This window comes from Branchiostoma belcheri, unplaced genomic scaffold (genome assembly GCF_001625305.1).
Source record: "Branchiostoma belcheri isolate BF01 breed outbred unplaced genomic scaffold, Haploidv18h27 scaffold112, whole genome shotgun sequence".
NCBI classification, from domain to species: Eukaryota; Metazoa; Chordata; class Leptocardii; order Amphioxiformes; family Branchiostomatidae; genus Branchiostoma; species Branchiostoma belcheri.
Genome location: NW_017802514.1, coordinates 1,016,564 through 1,034,564, shown reverse-complemented (window position 1 = coordinate 1,034,564; position 18,001 = coordinate 1,016,564). Strand labels below are relative to the sequence as shown.

Here is an 18,001-nt window from a genome sequence, read left to right as displayed (position 1 = left end):
CTGCTACTGGCTTCCAAGTTGAAGACAGTACATATCAACCCCAGGTTCCTTTAATAACAAGCAGTAAAAAATCTTAAAAGAATCTAAAAGTCAAAACTTTATTAGAAAGATTTTCTCCAATGTTCTCCACATTTTGTGGTTCCCACCTTTGATTTAGAGACAGAAGATTGGATTGTGTAAATTGTGAAGATCTACTAATATTTTGTACATGGTTATAATAACATATCTGTCCAGAGATGTATATTCTGCGTTTGAAAAGTGTTATCAACAAATGTATCAAGCCATGGCCAAGCGAATGATAACAAGATAAATGTATTTGAAGGTGAGTTGTACCATGTCACGTATCGTCTGTGAACTGATGCATCTCTGTTAACGTCAACCTATTCCAGCTCTTTTCACTCCTCCCTTTCTTTTCCAAGCAGGAAAGTCTGGCATGATTAGCATTTGAATATTCCTTAAAATATAAGCGAGAGTTCTGATTGGCTCTGAGTCATGTGGTACTCTTTACTGCCATGGAAACAGGGTTCAAACAGACATTCTCACGTTTGATCCACTTAACAATGCTTTTAAGAAATATTTGATTCCTGAAATAGTGCAGGAACTAGAAACGTAACATTTGCAAAGCAAATTTGCCAAAATGTAATTTGCAAAGCAAATGTTTCCCTTCACTACTGCTTTGTTTATTCTTACTCAAACCCACTCATATCTAAGGTGACCATGCAGCCCCTCTTGAATTCAGTTCTGCATGGCACTTGCAACATGATGTAACCCAACACCAGTTACCATGGTGACAGACGTCTGGTCCTGGTCATTGTTTGGAGAAGAAGAGTAAGAAGAAGAAACAGAGCAAAAACAACATGTTTTCCTTCTGCAAAGGTTACAACATACTCAAGGACCAAACTTTTGATTGGGATGGGGCCAGACTTCATGTACATGTACTCTGCTTGGGAGAAATCATTGGAGTGACTGGGGCTAGAAAAGGATGGATGCCAGTCTAGCATTTTGCAGTTGATACATGTACCATGTGATATTGTAACAAGCTTATGTGATTCTGGGAAAACTACTGTTTGTACAGTTACAAATATTGTTCACAATAGTGCAACTAGTCTGTCCTAGGTGCTGTCTTGTTTCCTTTAGTGTTGTTGATGTTACTTATTATAGAGATAAGGCCATGAAAAGTTACTCCACCAGAAAGAAACCTGCATAACGTAAAAATTTTTAATGATTATAAGCAGACCAAGTCTAACCCTTTGAAACTATTAAACTACAACAATTATAGAATTGTATAGACGGTCAAGTCTTTGTCATTACAGTTGTCATCCTTTTTATCTAAAGAAAGTGCCCTACTACACATGTACCTTACTTTTGACACAAATTCTGTAACATTGCCAAGCCAACAATGTACTAAAATGATGAAGTGGTATCAGCTGCCTTTGAGTCATTTGATGATTTCACAAAAAGTGGAATATCCAATGACTGTCATATAATTATAATGGTGGTATAATTTTTCACTGCCTGGTGAATATAGAAGATAATTTCTTGAAACACTTAAACATGCTGGTAGAGTCAAGGGGGACCAAGCGTATATTTGTTTTGTGATAGAAGCTGGTGTATCTAATATCTAATTGTATGGTCGTACATGTATGTGTGTGTGTGTGTAAGTACATTATAATAGGTATTTTTCAGACTATATATCAGAGTTGTGATCGATGTGTGCCTTTTTGTACAAGGACACAAGCTTTGAAAGACATCTCTTCATGTCCGTAAATAGTTAATTAATAGGTTGGTAAATCAATTCAACATAGTTTTCTTTAACAAGAAAAACAAGGCTGTGTATCTAGTAAGAAAACTATGTTGAATCTCTGTATGTTCTCGAGGAATATGAGTGGAAAGGAAAAGAAAGCAGAGACCTGTGTAACCCTAACAGTACATGTTATGGTCATGTAAAGGCCTTCCTTAATTCTAGCCTTGAGATCTTATGATGGCTTATAATCACAAAAGCCTGTACCGGGTAACTACATGTAGATTTAGGAAACTGAGGAGCCTTAGAAACATTGTAGGTTCTTAAAAGAATCTTAATAAGTTAAGCCCACAAGGGTCTTGATTCAAGTTTAAAAGAAATCTGAATCTACAAATTTCAAGTCAGATAGGTTTATGCCTATATGACTTGAAGAGTCAAGCAGAGAGGAAGAGGTTATGCTGATTTTAAAATGTCTGGCAGTACAAAAGCCATGAAAATACATGTATATTGAAAATTTTGACATACTGTGTTCCTTTAGGGAATGGGAGTAAGTTCAGCATAAATGTCATTCCAGCTCCACATGTACAAGTAGGCCACATTATTGTTACCAAACATTTATTCTGCAGATCTGAACACAACTCCGTGTAAAACATTTTTCTCATAGGTGGGATGAAGATTTGTACCCTCTCATAAGCAGTGGAGGTACATTTGTACATTGTATGTCCAATTTGAGATGAATTTAACAACGTTTCAGAGCATTCTATAAAATATCTAGTTTAATCACACTAATCACACTTTAAAAAGTGAAATTCCTACAAAATTTGAAGCCTCAACTATTGGGGTCTACTTCAAAGTATGAGCCACTGCAAAGTATGGTGTACTAGTATGTAGTTTTGAAGGGCACCATTAAAAAAGTATTATTGAGAGACCAAGATCAATTAGATAGCGGTCTTGCATGCTTGACTCTTACATGTGATTTTGAGTGAAATGAAATAATAAATGACTGAAAAACAACCCCTATGAATGAAACTTAAGTCATATGAATGGAACTGAACTTCAACAGCTACATTATGTACCATGTAATATGAGGGGAGGGGGGCATTTTAGGTAAGATTGCCTGTATAAATTTAAGCTAGAAAGTTTCAGTTGCAGACTTTGTTTAAAAAAAAGCTCTGCTAACGTTGTGCATGTAGGAGGACATAAAAGCAATCACGTCATAATCGTCTTGTCTGCTTTATGTTTGATGAGAAAATTGTGAAGAGTCTAACGTTATAAGATGTGAACAAAAAAAATTATTTATAAACACTGTTGAATGTTGAGCTTTAAACTGGCTGCTCTGATACTGATTCTGAGAGGGTTTTGAGTAAAACAGTATTAGTGGGGGGACAAGATGGAAAAGATGATCAATTTAAATTCATGCTGGAATGGACAGAACAGATATTGGAACAACCCAAAACACTGTGTCCTCACTGATTTATGTTACTACATTACTTCATAAGTAAGTACTAGTAGTTATTTCCTTGTCAATGCAACTTCTAAATGGTTTGAATATGAATCTATTATCGGATGTCTACAACAAAGAAAGGTTTTTACTAAACGGAAAATATGTGTAATCTTTCTGCGTTTGTGATGACGTGTATCTCTGTGGTTTATCAGTAATGACTTCATTAAAGCTACTTAAAAGTTCTTAGTCTAGTTTGTGCTTGTATCAGTAAAACATATCACATGCCTGCACAATATTTCACATTGTGGAAGAAGGAATTTATTACAATCACTTCAACATGATATTACTGGCAAGTTGTTGTTTTTTTTGTTTAAAAAATCTAAGTTAAAAATCAGAAGTCAGTTGATATTGTTGTAAAATCAATTTTGTAGAAAAATGAATTCATTATCATTAAAAACCCTGTGACACATGGTCAATAGGTAAATTTGTGACATTGAAAAATTCAATCATTTCATTCATTGGAAAATCAATTCCATTGGCTAAAAAAGTTTAAAATATCAAGATCTCTAAAATGAACTTAGATGTAAACAATCATTGCAACTTCAATGACAAACATCATTGAACACTACAGATATGCAACCAATTGTGACTGCACTGAATTTCAAGACTATGCTGCCTATAACCTTTCTACCTAATTTTATGTTAACAACTTTTACATTGAATCGTCTGAAATTTCTAAATTCTACAAGACCAGGTCCCCACTTAGCCTGGGTGCCATCCCCAGTAGTATATTCGCCAGCTCTATAACTTATAGCTCCAGTTATAGAGCTGGCGAATATACTACTGGGGATGGCACCCAGGCTAGTCCCCACTAACATCACAGACTTTAAAATGCAACAAGCATCAAAACTCAGCCCACTGTCCAGAAATGCTACTACCGTAACTTCAATGAGCCCAAAGGTGATCTGGAAACTCATACCTTTAGGAGATGCAATCACAGTGGACAGAACTGACACTGAGTGACAACTTAAGAAAGGCACATTGGAATAGGGAAAGGCCACAAAAAATGGATTTGCTTGGAAATTACTAAGTGGCTGAGAGGAATGTTAGGAAGACTAGCTCCTCTAGCATTTGGGAAGAGAACAGTGAAATATTTTCCCCATTATTTCCACTGCACCTCCTAGTCTCCACTCCTCACATGACTGCAGAAGAGTGGACCTTGCCAGCCTGCCAACGTAACAGAATAATCATAAGCGACTATACTAGTTATCAAACCAGCACTGCTGTGTAGGCCCTATTTGTATCTTTTGTGAAAGATTTGTTGTACAAACTTAACAAACGAATTGCTTGTTTAGAGATCTAAGGAACAAAAGATCTATGGAACAAAAGAGAAAGCAGGTGTAGCCGTGATGCATCGATGTATCGCTGATAAAAATATGTGCAGAAGATGCATGTATGCACAAATTAGACTCAATGTAAACTTTGAACCATAGTAAGATTTCAACATGCTGATACATTTTGTACATGTAACACATTGCTAAGTCATAACAAGAGTCTGTAACATTGAAAGCTTATCTATATCAACTTCTAAAGGAACAAAACCATGTATGATTGAAGGACATAAAACCTTACCTGGAAAGGGTGATTCAGTTTCATTGAGACAGCTGACACACCATTCACATACATCAGAATCAGCAAGTCTGATTATACATAAAAAAGGAGAAAAATCAACACATGTCAAAACTAATCTTTTACCATTAGACCACACTGACTTAATTACTGTAACGTTATATGGATGACATCCGGGTGCACATTAATTTTCGTCTGTTTCCAAAAAATGCCACCATATTATAAATCATTCAAAGAAGCTAGAGTGTTCATCATATGCCGTAAATTGAAACAAAGGTATGCCAGAAAACAGATGCTATTGTAATAGAATGGAAACAAGTAGCTAGGAAAACGACTTAGCCTCCCAACATCTGCTTGGAGATTAGAGAAACCAACAGAAGAAACTGGTCTTTGAGCAGAGGAGCACACTTATAGGTTAGTTCTCAATATGGTGGTGATGAGGAAACTTTGTTCTTGAAATTAGACATGAATCCAGTCAATCAACCAGGCGAATTATACAGGCGTCAATGATGGCGAATCAACCTACGGTAGAATCAACCATAAATTCGGCATGTCTGCATAAGCGGTAGGACTTTTGTGTGGTTGGCATTAATTTAGCTCCAGCCGCTCAAAACTCCTACCGGATGCAAAGTGAAAGCATAGAGCTCCTAGTTTAGAGCCCCAACAAGCGTCCACGCAATTTACGATAGAAATGGAAAACAGCCTGCAAAGTTACGTTTATGGCTTACAAATAAGGGAGGTGAAGTGCATGGATCAAAAACGACCTCTAGCAGTTCAATGAAGGACTGCACCATAATGTTGACAAAGCTGCGCCTACTACTGCAGTGATTTTTGTTCGCCGCTATGGGGCGCTTTTGATCCATGGCGAGTTCAACGCCGAACAGAGCCAGTGATTTTTTCGCCGCTATACATATGGAGCGTTTTTCAATCAAGACCAAGCCTCAGATTTGCCACGTTTCTTTGAATTGGCATTTAAATATGATGATAGATTAAGTGGTAATTAAAAAAAAACAATAAAAATCTACAAACAAAAGTTGTTTTAGCTGTCAAAATGGATTTCATAATGAGGGCAACCATTTCTTTCCCCAAACTTGTCCATATGCTTGCATCAGTTTTGGGGGTGCCCAGACGATGTCGTCCACATAATCAACTTAGTATGGCCTTTTCTGGTTGAGAACCCAAAACATTACTCTCCAAGCTGAGGTTGTGGGGGAATGATCGTTACATTTTTATATATTGCCGTTTTTTTTTTTGTTGTCCTGACCGCCACCAAACGTCGGTGGCCGCAGACCTTCTCTGCCTAATGGATACTGCCTGGCCAATTTGATACGATCTTTTTGCCACCGAGAGGGATCTGCTTGGAGATTATATAGCAGATGTCTACTAGATTATACTGTTAGAGAAGAAGGGTAATGTTAGTGTGTGAGTACAAGCATGCACAATGGTCAAGCATCTTATTTTTTGGTTTAATACAGCAGAATGACAAGTACAAAACTGTTTGACAAAATGTTATTGTAATAGAGTACCGTATCTTACTATGAGGAAGTAGAATCAGATGTGCACTACATATGCATGCATTACCAGGACATCAAGAAAGAACACATGATATTGCATGATACTTAGTGTTAATATAATGTAATAGTTACATGACTGTTTAATATTCATATTAATATGTAACATGCTTGCTTGCAACAATAGATGCAACTTGAGACCACAAAGGCATTGATCTGAACAACCATTACAAATTTAAGTAAAGATTTCTACAGGGTTCCTAACAGTCAAAGCTATAAACGAAAGTATACATGCATGGTTAATTTTGTAAGCAGTGACATCATACTGTTATATGGTTGTCTATCCCACCTCTGTAACTTCAGTACGTACATATACAAAGTTAAAGACGTAAATGATGATAGTATTCATGCCCTTAGCCAGGATTTTGAAGGGGAAGGGTTCTTCCCACTGCTTGAGGGACCAGCGAGCGCCAAAGGCACGAGGCAATCGCTGAAGGCGCAAGGCACCTAGGGGGGTTTGGGGGCATGCTCCCCTGGAGAATTTTGAAAAATGAACCTTCTGAAATGGCACTTCTGGCGTTTTTGAGAGGATTTCAAAGAAAAAATCAGACATAACTTTTTATTCAATGACAAAGTGAGCAGTTCTACGATTCCAGCCCCGCTGGTGATATGAATCAGTCCATCTTTTAAAGAAAAATCTTGAATAAAGATAAAAAGTGGACCTTTGAGCCTTGTGAGGGGTTTGTCCGAACCCCCCCCCCCCTGGCTATGGGCATGGGTGGTGGTGTGGTTTTTTTTTTTTTACAAAAATATAGAAAATATTACTAGAAGACAAAGCATTAGTGACATTTCTACTGGAATTTCTATTTCTAATGATTAGTTTATGATTAGTCTTCAAGGCTTGAAATACCCAGTGAGCAACCTGACAAGCCAAGAGTTAGCTTGTTTTTAAACAATTAAGGAATCAGAACTGATAAACACACTAGCCCATACACGTAGACAGCTGCAGTCTCTGCCCCAAAACTAGGTAACGCATTATGCTATCCAATTCTGTAAACAAGTTATGCTTAGTAAGATACTACTAGTAGTATGCAATGCATAACTAGGCAACCGGGTATTTCAAACCGTGAGCAAACAATTATCAGGGATCTAAAGTCCCAGTAATACATGTAGTTATACCTGACTAGTGCCGAGCTATGGTCGGCATGGCGATGAACATGGCACTCCACTATTGCACCAAACGGCTCAAGTATCCCACAAACCTCCTACAGCCACATAAACCAACATAAGGCACAGCTGAAGTGTAAGGGTAATCAGGCCTCAAAATTAAGTTTTCTTTCTGTTGTCCCAGCAATGTCCCCAAAATAAATTTCAATTGTCCCGAAGTAAGGATGAACTGTCCCAACCTGTTTTTCGGGAAGTATTGTATGACTTCATCTTGAAGTCAACTTTATTTTGCTTATGTCCACTCCCAGGCGCACTATAATTGTAGAGTAGACAGGAAATTTGGGGGGACTTTACTGGGTCCAAAAGCCGGGACATGTGCCTGATAAACAAAGAAGGGCTGACATTCTGATTATTTTCTATTGCCCCAAAAATGTCCCAAAGTGTCACACTAAAATTTAGTTGTCCCTGCCTAAATTTTAGTGGTCAGTGGCCATTGGACCACCTTTAATTTTGAGCCCTGATACTGCTTGCAAAATTAAGTGTTTGAACATAACATATCATTAAGGTATTTGAACATAACATATCATTAAGGTACTAGTATTTGAACATAAAATATCATTAAGGTATTTGAACATAAAATATCACTAAGGTATATGAACATAAAAGATAAAATATCTTTAACTTTGAATAAACATTTACATTTATCTATATGTGAACACAACAAATTAAATAAGGTAAGTAGGTGTATCTTTTTATTGACACATGCATTAAAAGTGCTTAGATTCAAGATGTTCTAAATGCCACAACTGTAGTAAGTTTTATCAAAACATGCAAAACGTGCTACTCTGTTATGTCACATGCAAAACATGCAAATTAAACTATCGAGCCAGGATTATATACATCCGGACAGAAGGACTGAAGAGCACAACCTGCGACGTCACACCAGGAGGCAGGTTGCCTAACCGTATCCAGTCTGCTGCACCCAAAACTGCACCCTGTAGTGATAGAAATAAAATAATCATCAAATGTTCTGTCAACTTTATCACAACCTCATGCATGATGTAGCCTGATTAAATCATGCTTATAGCAACCTGCCCAACTTTGATGCCGATCATAAAGCAGTGTACAACATACTTTTTTGAACCAGGTTGCCCATCTGCCAGAAAGAGTGGACTGGTGCAAGCCAAGTGGGCATGATTTGGGGGGGGGGGCATTCTTAAAATTCAGGTAGCACACTGGGCTACCTAGGTTCAAAAATAGGTTGCCCCGAGTAAAATTTGGTTGCCCGGGGCAACTGGTATTTTGCACGCTGATAAAGGCAACGAAATCATCAGACTTTCCAAATACAAATGTATGGATGATTCATGCAACTGTCATCCATGCCTTTTTTTCACCTATAATAGCCTCAGACAGCAGTGTTTGTGTTACACAGACTATGCAGGATACAAGGTCAAAATTCTAAATTGACAAACTGTTATCCAATCAATTGTTCAATTAAGGATGAAGCAAAAATTGGTTCAATTTTGAAATGTTGGCATTCTTACCAATTCTGCAGGACTTAGATCTGGTGCCGTCTTCACCACTTCTTTCTCCTTCCCTACATAGAGAGATACCGAGAAATGGTACCGCATTAACTACACTGACTTCACACCTATTCTAAAGTACACATAGCCATCCATGGCCTCCCAACCTTGTCCAGACCATGGATACACACTTACATATGCAGAGAGAAAACATGGTGTGTGAACTGCCACGAACTGTGTATAGTTTAAAAACTTTAAAATGAAGCTTTAGATGATACATAATGATACATATTAGCACAAATAATTGCATTATAGTTTATATATAATTTATACTACAAAAAATGTACTTACTCAGGTAGGAAACACTGACACTGACTTATTAAAGAGCACAGTGTTGAAAGATTGTTTTATATTTAACACATGTAGCTATTTTGTCCTGGCCTTGGAGACAGAGATGTATGTACATGTTACATGTACCTTTATCTTGGAGTTCATTCTTCCTGCTGTGCTGTTTCTCCAGTGTTTTCTGATCATCAGTTTTGGGGCTGCTCCTCTCATCGGGGGACGCCCCTGGTGGAGACAAGTCGTCTGCTTTTCCTTTCCTCTTCCTACCAGAATTCTTACTTCTGCTAGAACTATGAGAGAAAAAAGGAAAAATTTAACATCAGTTAAATTTTCATTGAAACTCAAGTAAAATCATATGCAGCTGCTTAAGTAACTGTTTTTTTTGGCATAGCAGGGGCATTAGTTTAAATGCTGCTGTACCCATTTGATGGCAGGTGTGGCCATTGCTCAACATCGTCAGGTTCCACGATCTTCTCTCTTCTCCACCTTTTCTTGGGATCTGGAATCCACAGGCGTCTTGTCGGTTGCAGTCCTACAGTCGCACTCTGAGATTGAGTCTGTGTTTCTGACTCCCTTTCCTTGCCATTGTCATTCTTGTCTGCATTGTGGCTGGGCAGTTGTTTCAGCAATGACTGTTTTGTGTAAGCCCTGAAGTCACCTGCTGAGCCACTATTCAGAATTAATCAAGTAGGTAATTGATTAAGTGCAGAGGTGTAATCAGCATGGGTGTTACTATCACAGTAATGAGGAAGAATGTGAGTGTCATTTACCAAAATTTAGAAACAAAACAAAGGCAATTCTTTCTGTGCAATTCAAGAGTTTTCTGGCAGGTACAATCTACAGGAAAGAATATCCTCTTAGTAACTTATCCTGGATCAAGAGAGTATTCATGTTCTCTTTGTATTTGAATTGTATCATATTTCTTGAATAAAATTCTTGAAAAAAAGAGAGAGAGAGTATTCAAATTTCAAATGCTTAAAAGGCATCCAATGCAATTTCAGGGTGGCAAAACTGGATTTTCAGAAGTCAATTTTCTGGTCATTCTTTAAATGTATTAAGTTGAATAAACCCTATCCCAAAGCATGATATCTGTATGCAAAATTTGATATCGCTGATGGAAAACTGTTGTTTTTGTTTGTTTTGTAGGTTTATTTATGGATGGTGCCCAAAAAAATAAAGAGATGCCTCATGTAGCGCTTTTTGCGGCTATTTGAAACTCTTGTTGTATATACCAGTAACTGTGGAATGATGGCAAAAATGTGCAAAAGAATGACGGTAAATGTCAATATCAGACAGATGTCCTCATCCAGAATGTCCTTTTTGTTTTGCCTCGGAGTCCCTGAAATTGCATTGGATTCCTTTAAGGCCCAAACATACAATCTATACTGCAAACAAGGAGAGTCATTGGTAACTCTGTAAGAATCACACTAACCTGAAGACGTAGCCGTTGTCAGTTGCTTTGCCTGGAGTTTTGCCGAGTACCTCTGATCTGACTCTCCCCCTTCCCCGCCCAACACCAACCCTACATAACTTCTGCTTGGTTTCCTAAAAAAGACCATCATAGAGTCACAAAACAGATTTCTACGTCACGAGTAAGCTTTTGTAAGAAAGTGTGCAATGAAGTCATTGCCTTTGAAAAAATTATTAACAATACTCATATCTATTTAAGGCCACAGCAAGTAAATTTTATAGATGACATCCTCCACAGACTCCAAACCTAATGCGATACAGCAAAAAAAAAGGGCGGGCAAAAAAAAAGATTTCAAATTTTGACATCATAAATCTTGTTAGTTAAACAAGACATGATATATATATATTGTGCTAAGTTTACCGCCAACTATTACAACATCCATTTGTCATCCATAAAAATTTATACTGTGGCCTAAATTGGGATGACATGAAATAAACTAGTACTTGTGCTTTAATACTGGATGAAAAAACCTTTGCAACCATGAAGTTGTATATTTACACACAAAAAAACTGTAGAAAGTTTACTTTCTGAAAATAAACCTCCACACCTGAATTCTCCAGTCATCCTCAAACTGATTGGCCAATGGACAGTTAAGAGATGAAGAAGAGGATGCTGGGTAGCTCAATGGCAGGGGCGCCACCTAGAGACAAGTACTAGACGTTCATGCAAGTTTAAGCAAGGAATGCGGGTAAAAGAAGCTACTCTCTGTTCATTAGTCACTTGTTAACTATCTACTCTTGAGAGATTAAGGAGTTGTGGGTAAATGTGTTCATGTCACAGTGAACTAATTCTCTATGAAGTTGATTTCATGAAGCAACAATACATGTATGACTACAATATATCTTTCACACGGAATGTTGAAAAAGCAGTTTCTAGTCAGAGATAGCATACATGGTTCTCTACTGTTTTCCTTGGCTCTGGGTAGGCCAGGTTTGGGGGAAGTCTTATGGATGCAGCTGGAGGTCTGGTGATGCCCCTCCCCAAACCTGGTGTTGGGACCGCCTGTAGTTCCTAAAGGACAGAAAATACAGAAAGTTTTTTCAAGATGTTCTTTAAAAAGTATAATCTGCATGTAACATAACCATTATGAAATGCCAAGTGATGAAGGGAGTGAATTTCCCAATATGTAAGTCAGAATTTCATAAAAGTGATGGTTAAATGAATGAATGAAAGACCTTTATTGTGTGTTAATGCTCTTACCAGCTAAGTACTGGTCATGTATAAAGCAGATTTAAAAATTACAGTATGAAGCATTATTGTGCCACTAAAAAGAAGTGATCAAATGGTATAGCCTCAGGTACCATCCTGGTTAGTTTTATGTTGATCAGTAGCGACTGTGGGAGGAGGCATAAACTATTATTATACCAGGATGGTTACTACCCTGGCTATATATGCTACACATCACCACACAGTTACATAATGTACCATCTTTCAACATGCAAATGTTTATGCATCTAAAAATTACAGATACCTCATCACTGCTGTCCAGTCCACTTGCTGACCCGTCTGTTTCTGAGGACTGTTGTAAGGACTGAAACTGTAGAACAGTCTGGAGGCTGTCATGGCACCCGGCATCCCAGTGTCTCCAGCGAGAAGCCATGGTGGTAAACGAACAGGGCAGGGGAAAAGTTTTGGATAGCCTGGGAAGAATGCAACAATACAGAATCAAATTTAAATACTGGTACATAATTGTGTGTAGATTATATCTGTATCAGTATAGCCGGTATAAAATAATCGCCCTTCGGCACAACATACCAGCTTCGCTGGCACACGGCGCAGCGGAAGCTGGCTATATATTAATAAATATCCTCCTCACGTACATATATGTCTGTTCCATGCCATATATATTATATATCAAAACACAAGTGTAGTATTATCACTGGCCAGTCAGCAAAATAAATGGCAATTTAACTCTGACCATAAGGCAATTTCAAGTTCAATGTACATGTAGTAGTTTCATGGCCATACTAAGTCAATACGCATATTAAATCCATACATGAAACATCAAACTTGAACCAGAATGCGTTTGAAGTATAAAAGTCAGTATGATTTCTTCAAGGACATTATACATGTGTATAATGTCCTTGATTTCTTGAACCAACCCTCCATGAATTTGCACAATTTACTACGAATTCTGAGGAAACAAAAATCAGCCTACTGATTAGGAGCAACGACAAGTGACACTATAGTACTACCTACACTAGAAATGTGAAGAAACAGATTTAACACGTATAAGAGTCTCTTATGAGTTGCTTATGAGTTGAAGTTTTGCAATTCTACCCCCCCCCCCCCCACCCCCATCCTCGACTGAGCTGAGACAAACTTTCCGAAGACAGCCTGGCTGCATTTCTTGGAATTCGCGTTCCTTTTCATCTCCAAAACCTCCTTCTGGATTATCATTATGATATCGAAAGGATCAAAAGGGACATTAAACAACATCCCCTATAATACAGATCCAATATAACAGGCAAAATAGGCTTTATATCTAAAATCAGGATGATAAACGTCAAAGTTACCGAACCCACGCTCCAGCCTCCCTTCTTGGTCCCGCTACTCTCCTAGCGTTTCTATCACAAATCGCTAGGCGGCGCATGAAAGCGTGCTTCGTCTTGCCATATATGGAACTCTTGCCATATATGGAAATTAATTTGCGTTGGCCTAAATCTATGCATATGAGGATTGTCCACATCAACAACTTTCAGAGCAAAAAAATAATTAATAGCAACCGACAGCATAGTCTAAAAGAACCACGAGAGTCAGCTCTTTACACAAATATCCTAATATCATATTTGATCGGCTAGGAAGAACACCCCTGCGAGCTATTGGTACATTCCATTTCGCGCCTTCCTTCCCTATCTAACCTTTGACCCGTAACTTGGCGGGAAAGTTGTTTGCGGCGGTGTCTCCAAAATCGCAACAATTTTTCTAGCGGGATGGCCCAGCGATCTATCGCGTAAGTAAAGCATATTTCGTGGATCTAAAAATGTCCACACGTTTTCAACATACGTCTTTACGTACTGATGGGAAATTTGCGTCTTTTGCAGGTCGTTTTTTGCGCCTAGAGTAAAGACTCCGAAACAGGACACATCGGCGTCTGGGTGAGTTTGCCGCCATAACTTTCTCACTAAAACACACTGGCGTCTACAAGACAGATAGTCTGATTTTAACGTTTTTTCGGAACGACATCAGTGTAGAGGTATCAACCATGACTAATATTTAGACTGTCTTTGATTGTCAGGGAAATAGATTAAGGGGGCAGTGATGAAAAGCTGTTGCCCCCCTCCCCCAGTCTACACAATTTGTATGAGCTCTTTGTATATCATCTCCAAAAAAATTATATACATACCGCGTAAGAACATAACATACGAAGCAAAACATATAGTCGATCATAAGTTTACCAACAACATAATTTGACTGATCAAACGAGTAGCGGAATATTAACCGGTTGGACGATGGACTAGTACTAGCAGATGAGAAAAAAAATGAAGCAAGATAAAGTAGAAAGGTAACATAATTTTGCAAAGCAAACGCATAATGTTTACCTTTGCATTTGGTCTGCTCTGTTAATTCTTACTCAAACGCATTCATATTAATGGTCAGACAGGAGTCTAAATCCCTCCTGCTATAAAATTGCAACATGATTTAACCCAACACCAGTTACCATGGTCATAGACTGTCTGGTTCAGGTTATTGACCTTTTTGTTTGGAGAAAAAGAAGAAGAGGAAACAGATCAAAAACAATGTTTTCCTTCAGAATCAGTAAACATAAAGATCTTATTTGCAGCCACATCACATGTAAAATTATATGCGCATAATTTTTTAGCTTGAAGTCACCCCTGAAGACCAAGAATGGCTCCCCTCCGGCCTCAGCCCATGGAGACGACTCCCCAGTCAAGTCTGTTCCACGTAAAAAGGCGCGGCGCATCATCGACAGTGATGATGATGATGAAGAAGAGGAGGGAGAGAACGTCGCCATGGAAACGGAACCAAGTAAATCAGCTGATGAACAGGTATGTTTGTTTGTGTTGCATAACCGGTAAACTGCCTTTAGGCACGACATACCAGTTTTGAACATGTAACTACAAGCTGCGAAAGACCGAACTGTAAGGTTTGAACCACTCATACCGGGAAGGACCCCTACTTGTTTTTAGAAGTGCGGTGGGTTCTTTAATGTGCGTGAGGTGTGACTCTCCCCAAACACGGGACCTCCATTTAACGTCCTATCCGAGGGACGTCCCTAATCGAAGATAGATACTCATTTCCACCAGTCCTGACTGAAATAAGGAAAGTCATGTAGAGTGCGTTTCGCAAGGGCACAAGATCGGAGACATGGTAGGATTCGAACCCGCGATCTCTTGGTCCTGAACACGCTACCATTTACGCCACACGACCCCACTGTTTTGTATGGTTTTTAAATTTACCAATGTTTATATAGAATGGCATAGATACCATGTTATACATTGTAGCTTATTTAGTTTGCAAATATGTTTACTAGTTAAGAAGATTATAGATAACTGAACACCAATTTATGTTAAAATGTAATTTGATTGAAAGAATAGGCTTGATTGCAGCAGTACTTTTGTAAATAAAACTCAATAAACCTCCCCTCAGAAGGAAGTGAAGGATGCTGACAGGGCCCCCAAGGTTGTGGAGAAGGTGAAAGATGAGAGTGACGAGGTTCCATCTCCCAAGATGCCGAGGGTCACGTACAACGGACCAAACCTCCAGTCTCCAGGGGGCATCCCCAAGAGGAAGACTGGTGAGAATTTCTTCAACTTGGAATGGTTTTAGTCTTGATATGTTCGCAGTTGTTTTATTTTTGCGGTTCACCTCAAATGTTTCCATTGTATTAGGCCTAGGAAAAAAATGTTTCCTGTTTTGCGACCAACCCTAGAGAAACTGCTGACCCTAGCTTTTTTTGTGGACCCCTGCAAGGGACATACATTTTATGAGCTGATTGACCTTTTCTAGCTCTATGATACCTGAGTGATGAAATGTTATACAATAATTTTGTTTTCCAACATTGACATTGAAAATGAAAGTGTCCTCATGCAAGTTTTACTTTGTGAAACTGTCTTGTATAAGTTGGATCACTAGAGATCGCCAAAGTCTAAAAAAAGAAGAAAAAAAAAAGAAAAAGAAAAAAAGATAATCCCTATCTACCGACCCTAATTCATTCAGGACTGAAACAGGAAACACAACTTCTATTTTGCCAGGCCTAATGGAATTCCAGTGTAACTGTGTTTGTGTTGTCTTTACTCCCTTGAGGACTCAAAATAGTTGGCAGAAAGATTGCTTTCTCTGTGACATAGAATTAGATCTATTAAGGATATGTTGTAAAAAGACTAATAAGGCAGCAATGTCTTAATGGAAGGTTTTCTGCCCACAGCTCGCAAGCAACTCCCCACTCCGAAACGTAAACTCATTGAGACAAAGAGCCCCACATCCAATGGGCACACATCACCCACTTCGGGTGAAGAAGAGTCAAGTGCCAAGAAAGTGAAAACAGAGCAAAAGGAAGAGATGGAAGAAAAAACAGAAGAAAAGATGGATGAAACCCCTGATAAAGAAGTGAAAAAAGAACTTAAGGATGACGGTAAGTTTTCACCAATAGTTTTACAATAATTCCCTGTTTCAATCTGGTTACAAATTCTTGACAAGTAACTAGATATCACTTGATATCAGTTTGAAGACCCTTTGTCTCCCACTACAGAAAGTGTCCAGCAAAACAAGAAGAAAAGTCCAAAGCAGAAGAAAGAGAAGCAAAGTCCAAAGTCTGCTGAGAAGAAGAAGAAGGTAAAGGAGGAGCCAGAGGAGGAAGAAAAGGAGACAGCTGGTCCTTCTGAAGACTCCATGGATTCTCTGTTTGCTGCTGTAATCAGGAAGGCAGGAGAAGCAACAGCGGAAAAAAAGGTAAAAACAGCCAGAAAGACATTATATTTGCATTGGAATTTCTCTCCATGTAGCTAGTACAATTATATTATCTTATAAGTTTGATACTGTACATGTCTTTGGCACGTTACTCGTAGATATGGTGACCCAGTTAATATATTTTTTTCATTGTGTCTGGTAAAAAAGATGGAGGAATCTGAGGAAAGCAAAGAAAAGAGCACTAAATCTTTAAAGTCACCATCTGACAAGAAAGCAGTGAAGAAGGAGGAAGACAGCAGCAAGAAAACCAGCGCAGGAATCGGCTCCTTCTTCTGTAAGAACCACTTACATAGCGTCTGTCTTCTCTGTCACGACCAGTGGAAGATTAGCTCTTCAATGAGCTAAACTGGTTCGAGATCTCTTTCTTTCACTTTCACTTCCACCTTTATCCTGTGTTCAACCCATTATCCTTAATGCTGAGGTCACATTTCCAAACCAGGGCCCAGCCGGGCATCTTTCGGGAATGAAAAGTACGATAAAAAGGCAACAAAACACACCCAAAATTTAAAAGATGACCATGAGTACTATTTCTGTATATTTATGATAAGAATTGTTGATTTTTGGTTCATACAAACAGCCCGGCCGGGCCCCGGTTTGGAAATGTGACCTCAGCATAAGTTGAGTGTAGATGTGATGATATGTTTCTTCGATGAAGAAACATATCAGACTGCCAAACATGATAACCCACACCTTCTGATACTGTAATCATTACTGTATCTCTAACTATATAGCTGGTGTAATTAACCACCCCTCGGCATAATGCACCGTTTCTTACTTTTGCAGCCCCAAAGAGACCTGCCACCTCCTCCCAGGCTTCTGATGAATCGAGTGAGAAAAAAGCCTCCCCTAAACCTGCTGCCAAGTCGATGTCTGCATTCTTCAAGCCTAAACAGGAGGCTGAAAAAACGTGAGGAAGAGCTGAGTTTACAATTTTTTTGTCTTCTTTTGATAGTACAGTAGTTCTTTGTACAATTCATGATTTATTCTCCGTAAATAATTTCATCAGGTTGGAAGATACTTAGGGTATAGAATTTTCTTCATACACAACCAGTAAGGTTCTCACCTGCTTACGTTTCGATGTCTATCAGACACCTTCCTCAGAGCTTCTGACTGGAGTTCTGCAACTCGCCGCTATTTAACGCCAAAATTACATTTAACGCCCCCCACTTTGGCGTTAAATAGCGGAGAGTTGCATAACTCCAGTCAGAAGCTCTGAGGAAGGTGTCTGATAGACATCGA

The 18,001-nt window shown here is 38.6% G+C and overlaps 2 protein-coding genes across 7 annotated transcripts in view; one reads left to right on the top strand and one right to left on the bottom strand.

Moving 5' to 3' along the window:
- Positions 1–4,042: 4,042 nt before the first annotated feature.
- LOC109461751 overlaps positions 4,043–18,001 on the bottom strand; it is a 23,777-nt gene continuing 9,818 nt past the window's right edge. For 2 of the 6 annotated variants that reach the window (XM_019758153.1, XM_019758160.1), the window contains exons 2-12: positions 12,303–12,471; positions 11,723–11,842; positions 11,379–11,471; positions 10,793–10,905; positions 9,781–10,029; positions 9,493–9,650; positions 9,037–9,089; positions 8,422–8,487; positions 7,505–7,590; positions 4,818–4,885; positions 4,044–4,412 (exon numbers count right to left, since the gene is read on the bottom strand). In XM_019758153.1, coding sequence (XP_019613712.1) covers positions 4,366–4,412; positions 4,818–4,885; positions 7,505–7,590; positions 8,422–8,487; positions 9,037–9,089; positions 9,493–9,650; positions 9,781–10,029; positions 10,793–10,905; positions 11,379–11,471; positions 11,723–11,842; positions 12,303–12,431 — 1,182 coding nt within the window. In that variant the 5' untranslated portion in view covers positions 12,432–12,471 and the 3' untranslated portion in view covers positions 4,044–4,365. Of the gene's footprint in view, positions 4,413–4,817; positions 4,886–7,092; positions 7,256–7,480; positions 7,591–8,421; positions 8,488–9,036; positions 9,090–9,492; positions 9,651–9,780; positions 10,030–10,792; positions 10,906–11,378; positions 11,472–11,722; positions 11,843–12,302; positions 12,472–13,347; positions 13,410–17,537; positions 17,559–18,001 lie in introns of those variants that run through there. The other 4 variants (XM_019758168.1, XM_019758146.1, XM_019758186.1 and 1 more) reach the window with 4 other exon arrangements.
- On the top strand, positions 13,668–17,673 carry LOC109488292 (DNA ligase 1-like). Its single transcript, XM_019792487.1, has 8 exons — positions 13,668–13,784; positions 13,876–13,929; positions 14,655–14,841; positions 15,443–15,590; positions 16,221–16,427; positions 16,545–16,744; positions 16,910–17,036; positions 17,546–17,673. The coding sequence occupies exons 1-8, from the start codon at positions 13,765–13,767 to the stop codon at positions 17,671–17,673; spliced, it is 1,071 nt and encodes a 356-aa protein (XP_019648046.1). The 5' UTR covers positions 13,668–13,764.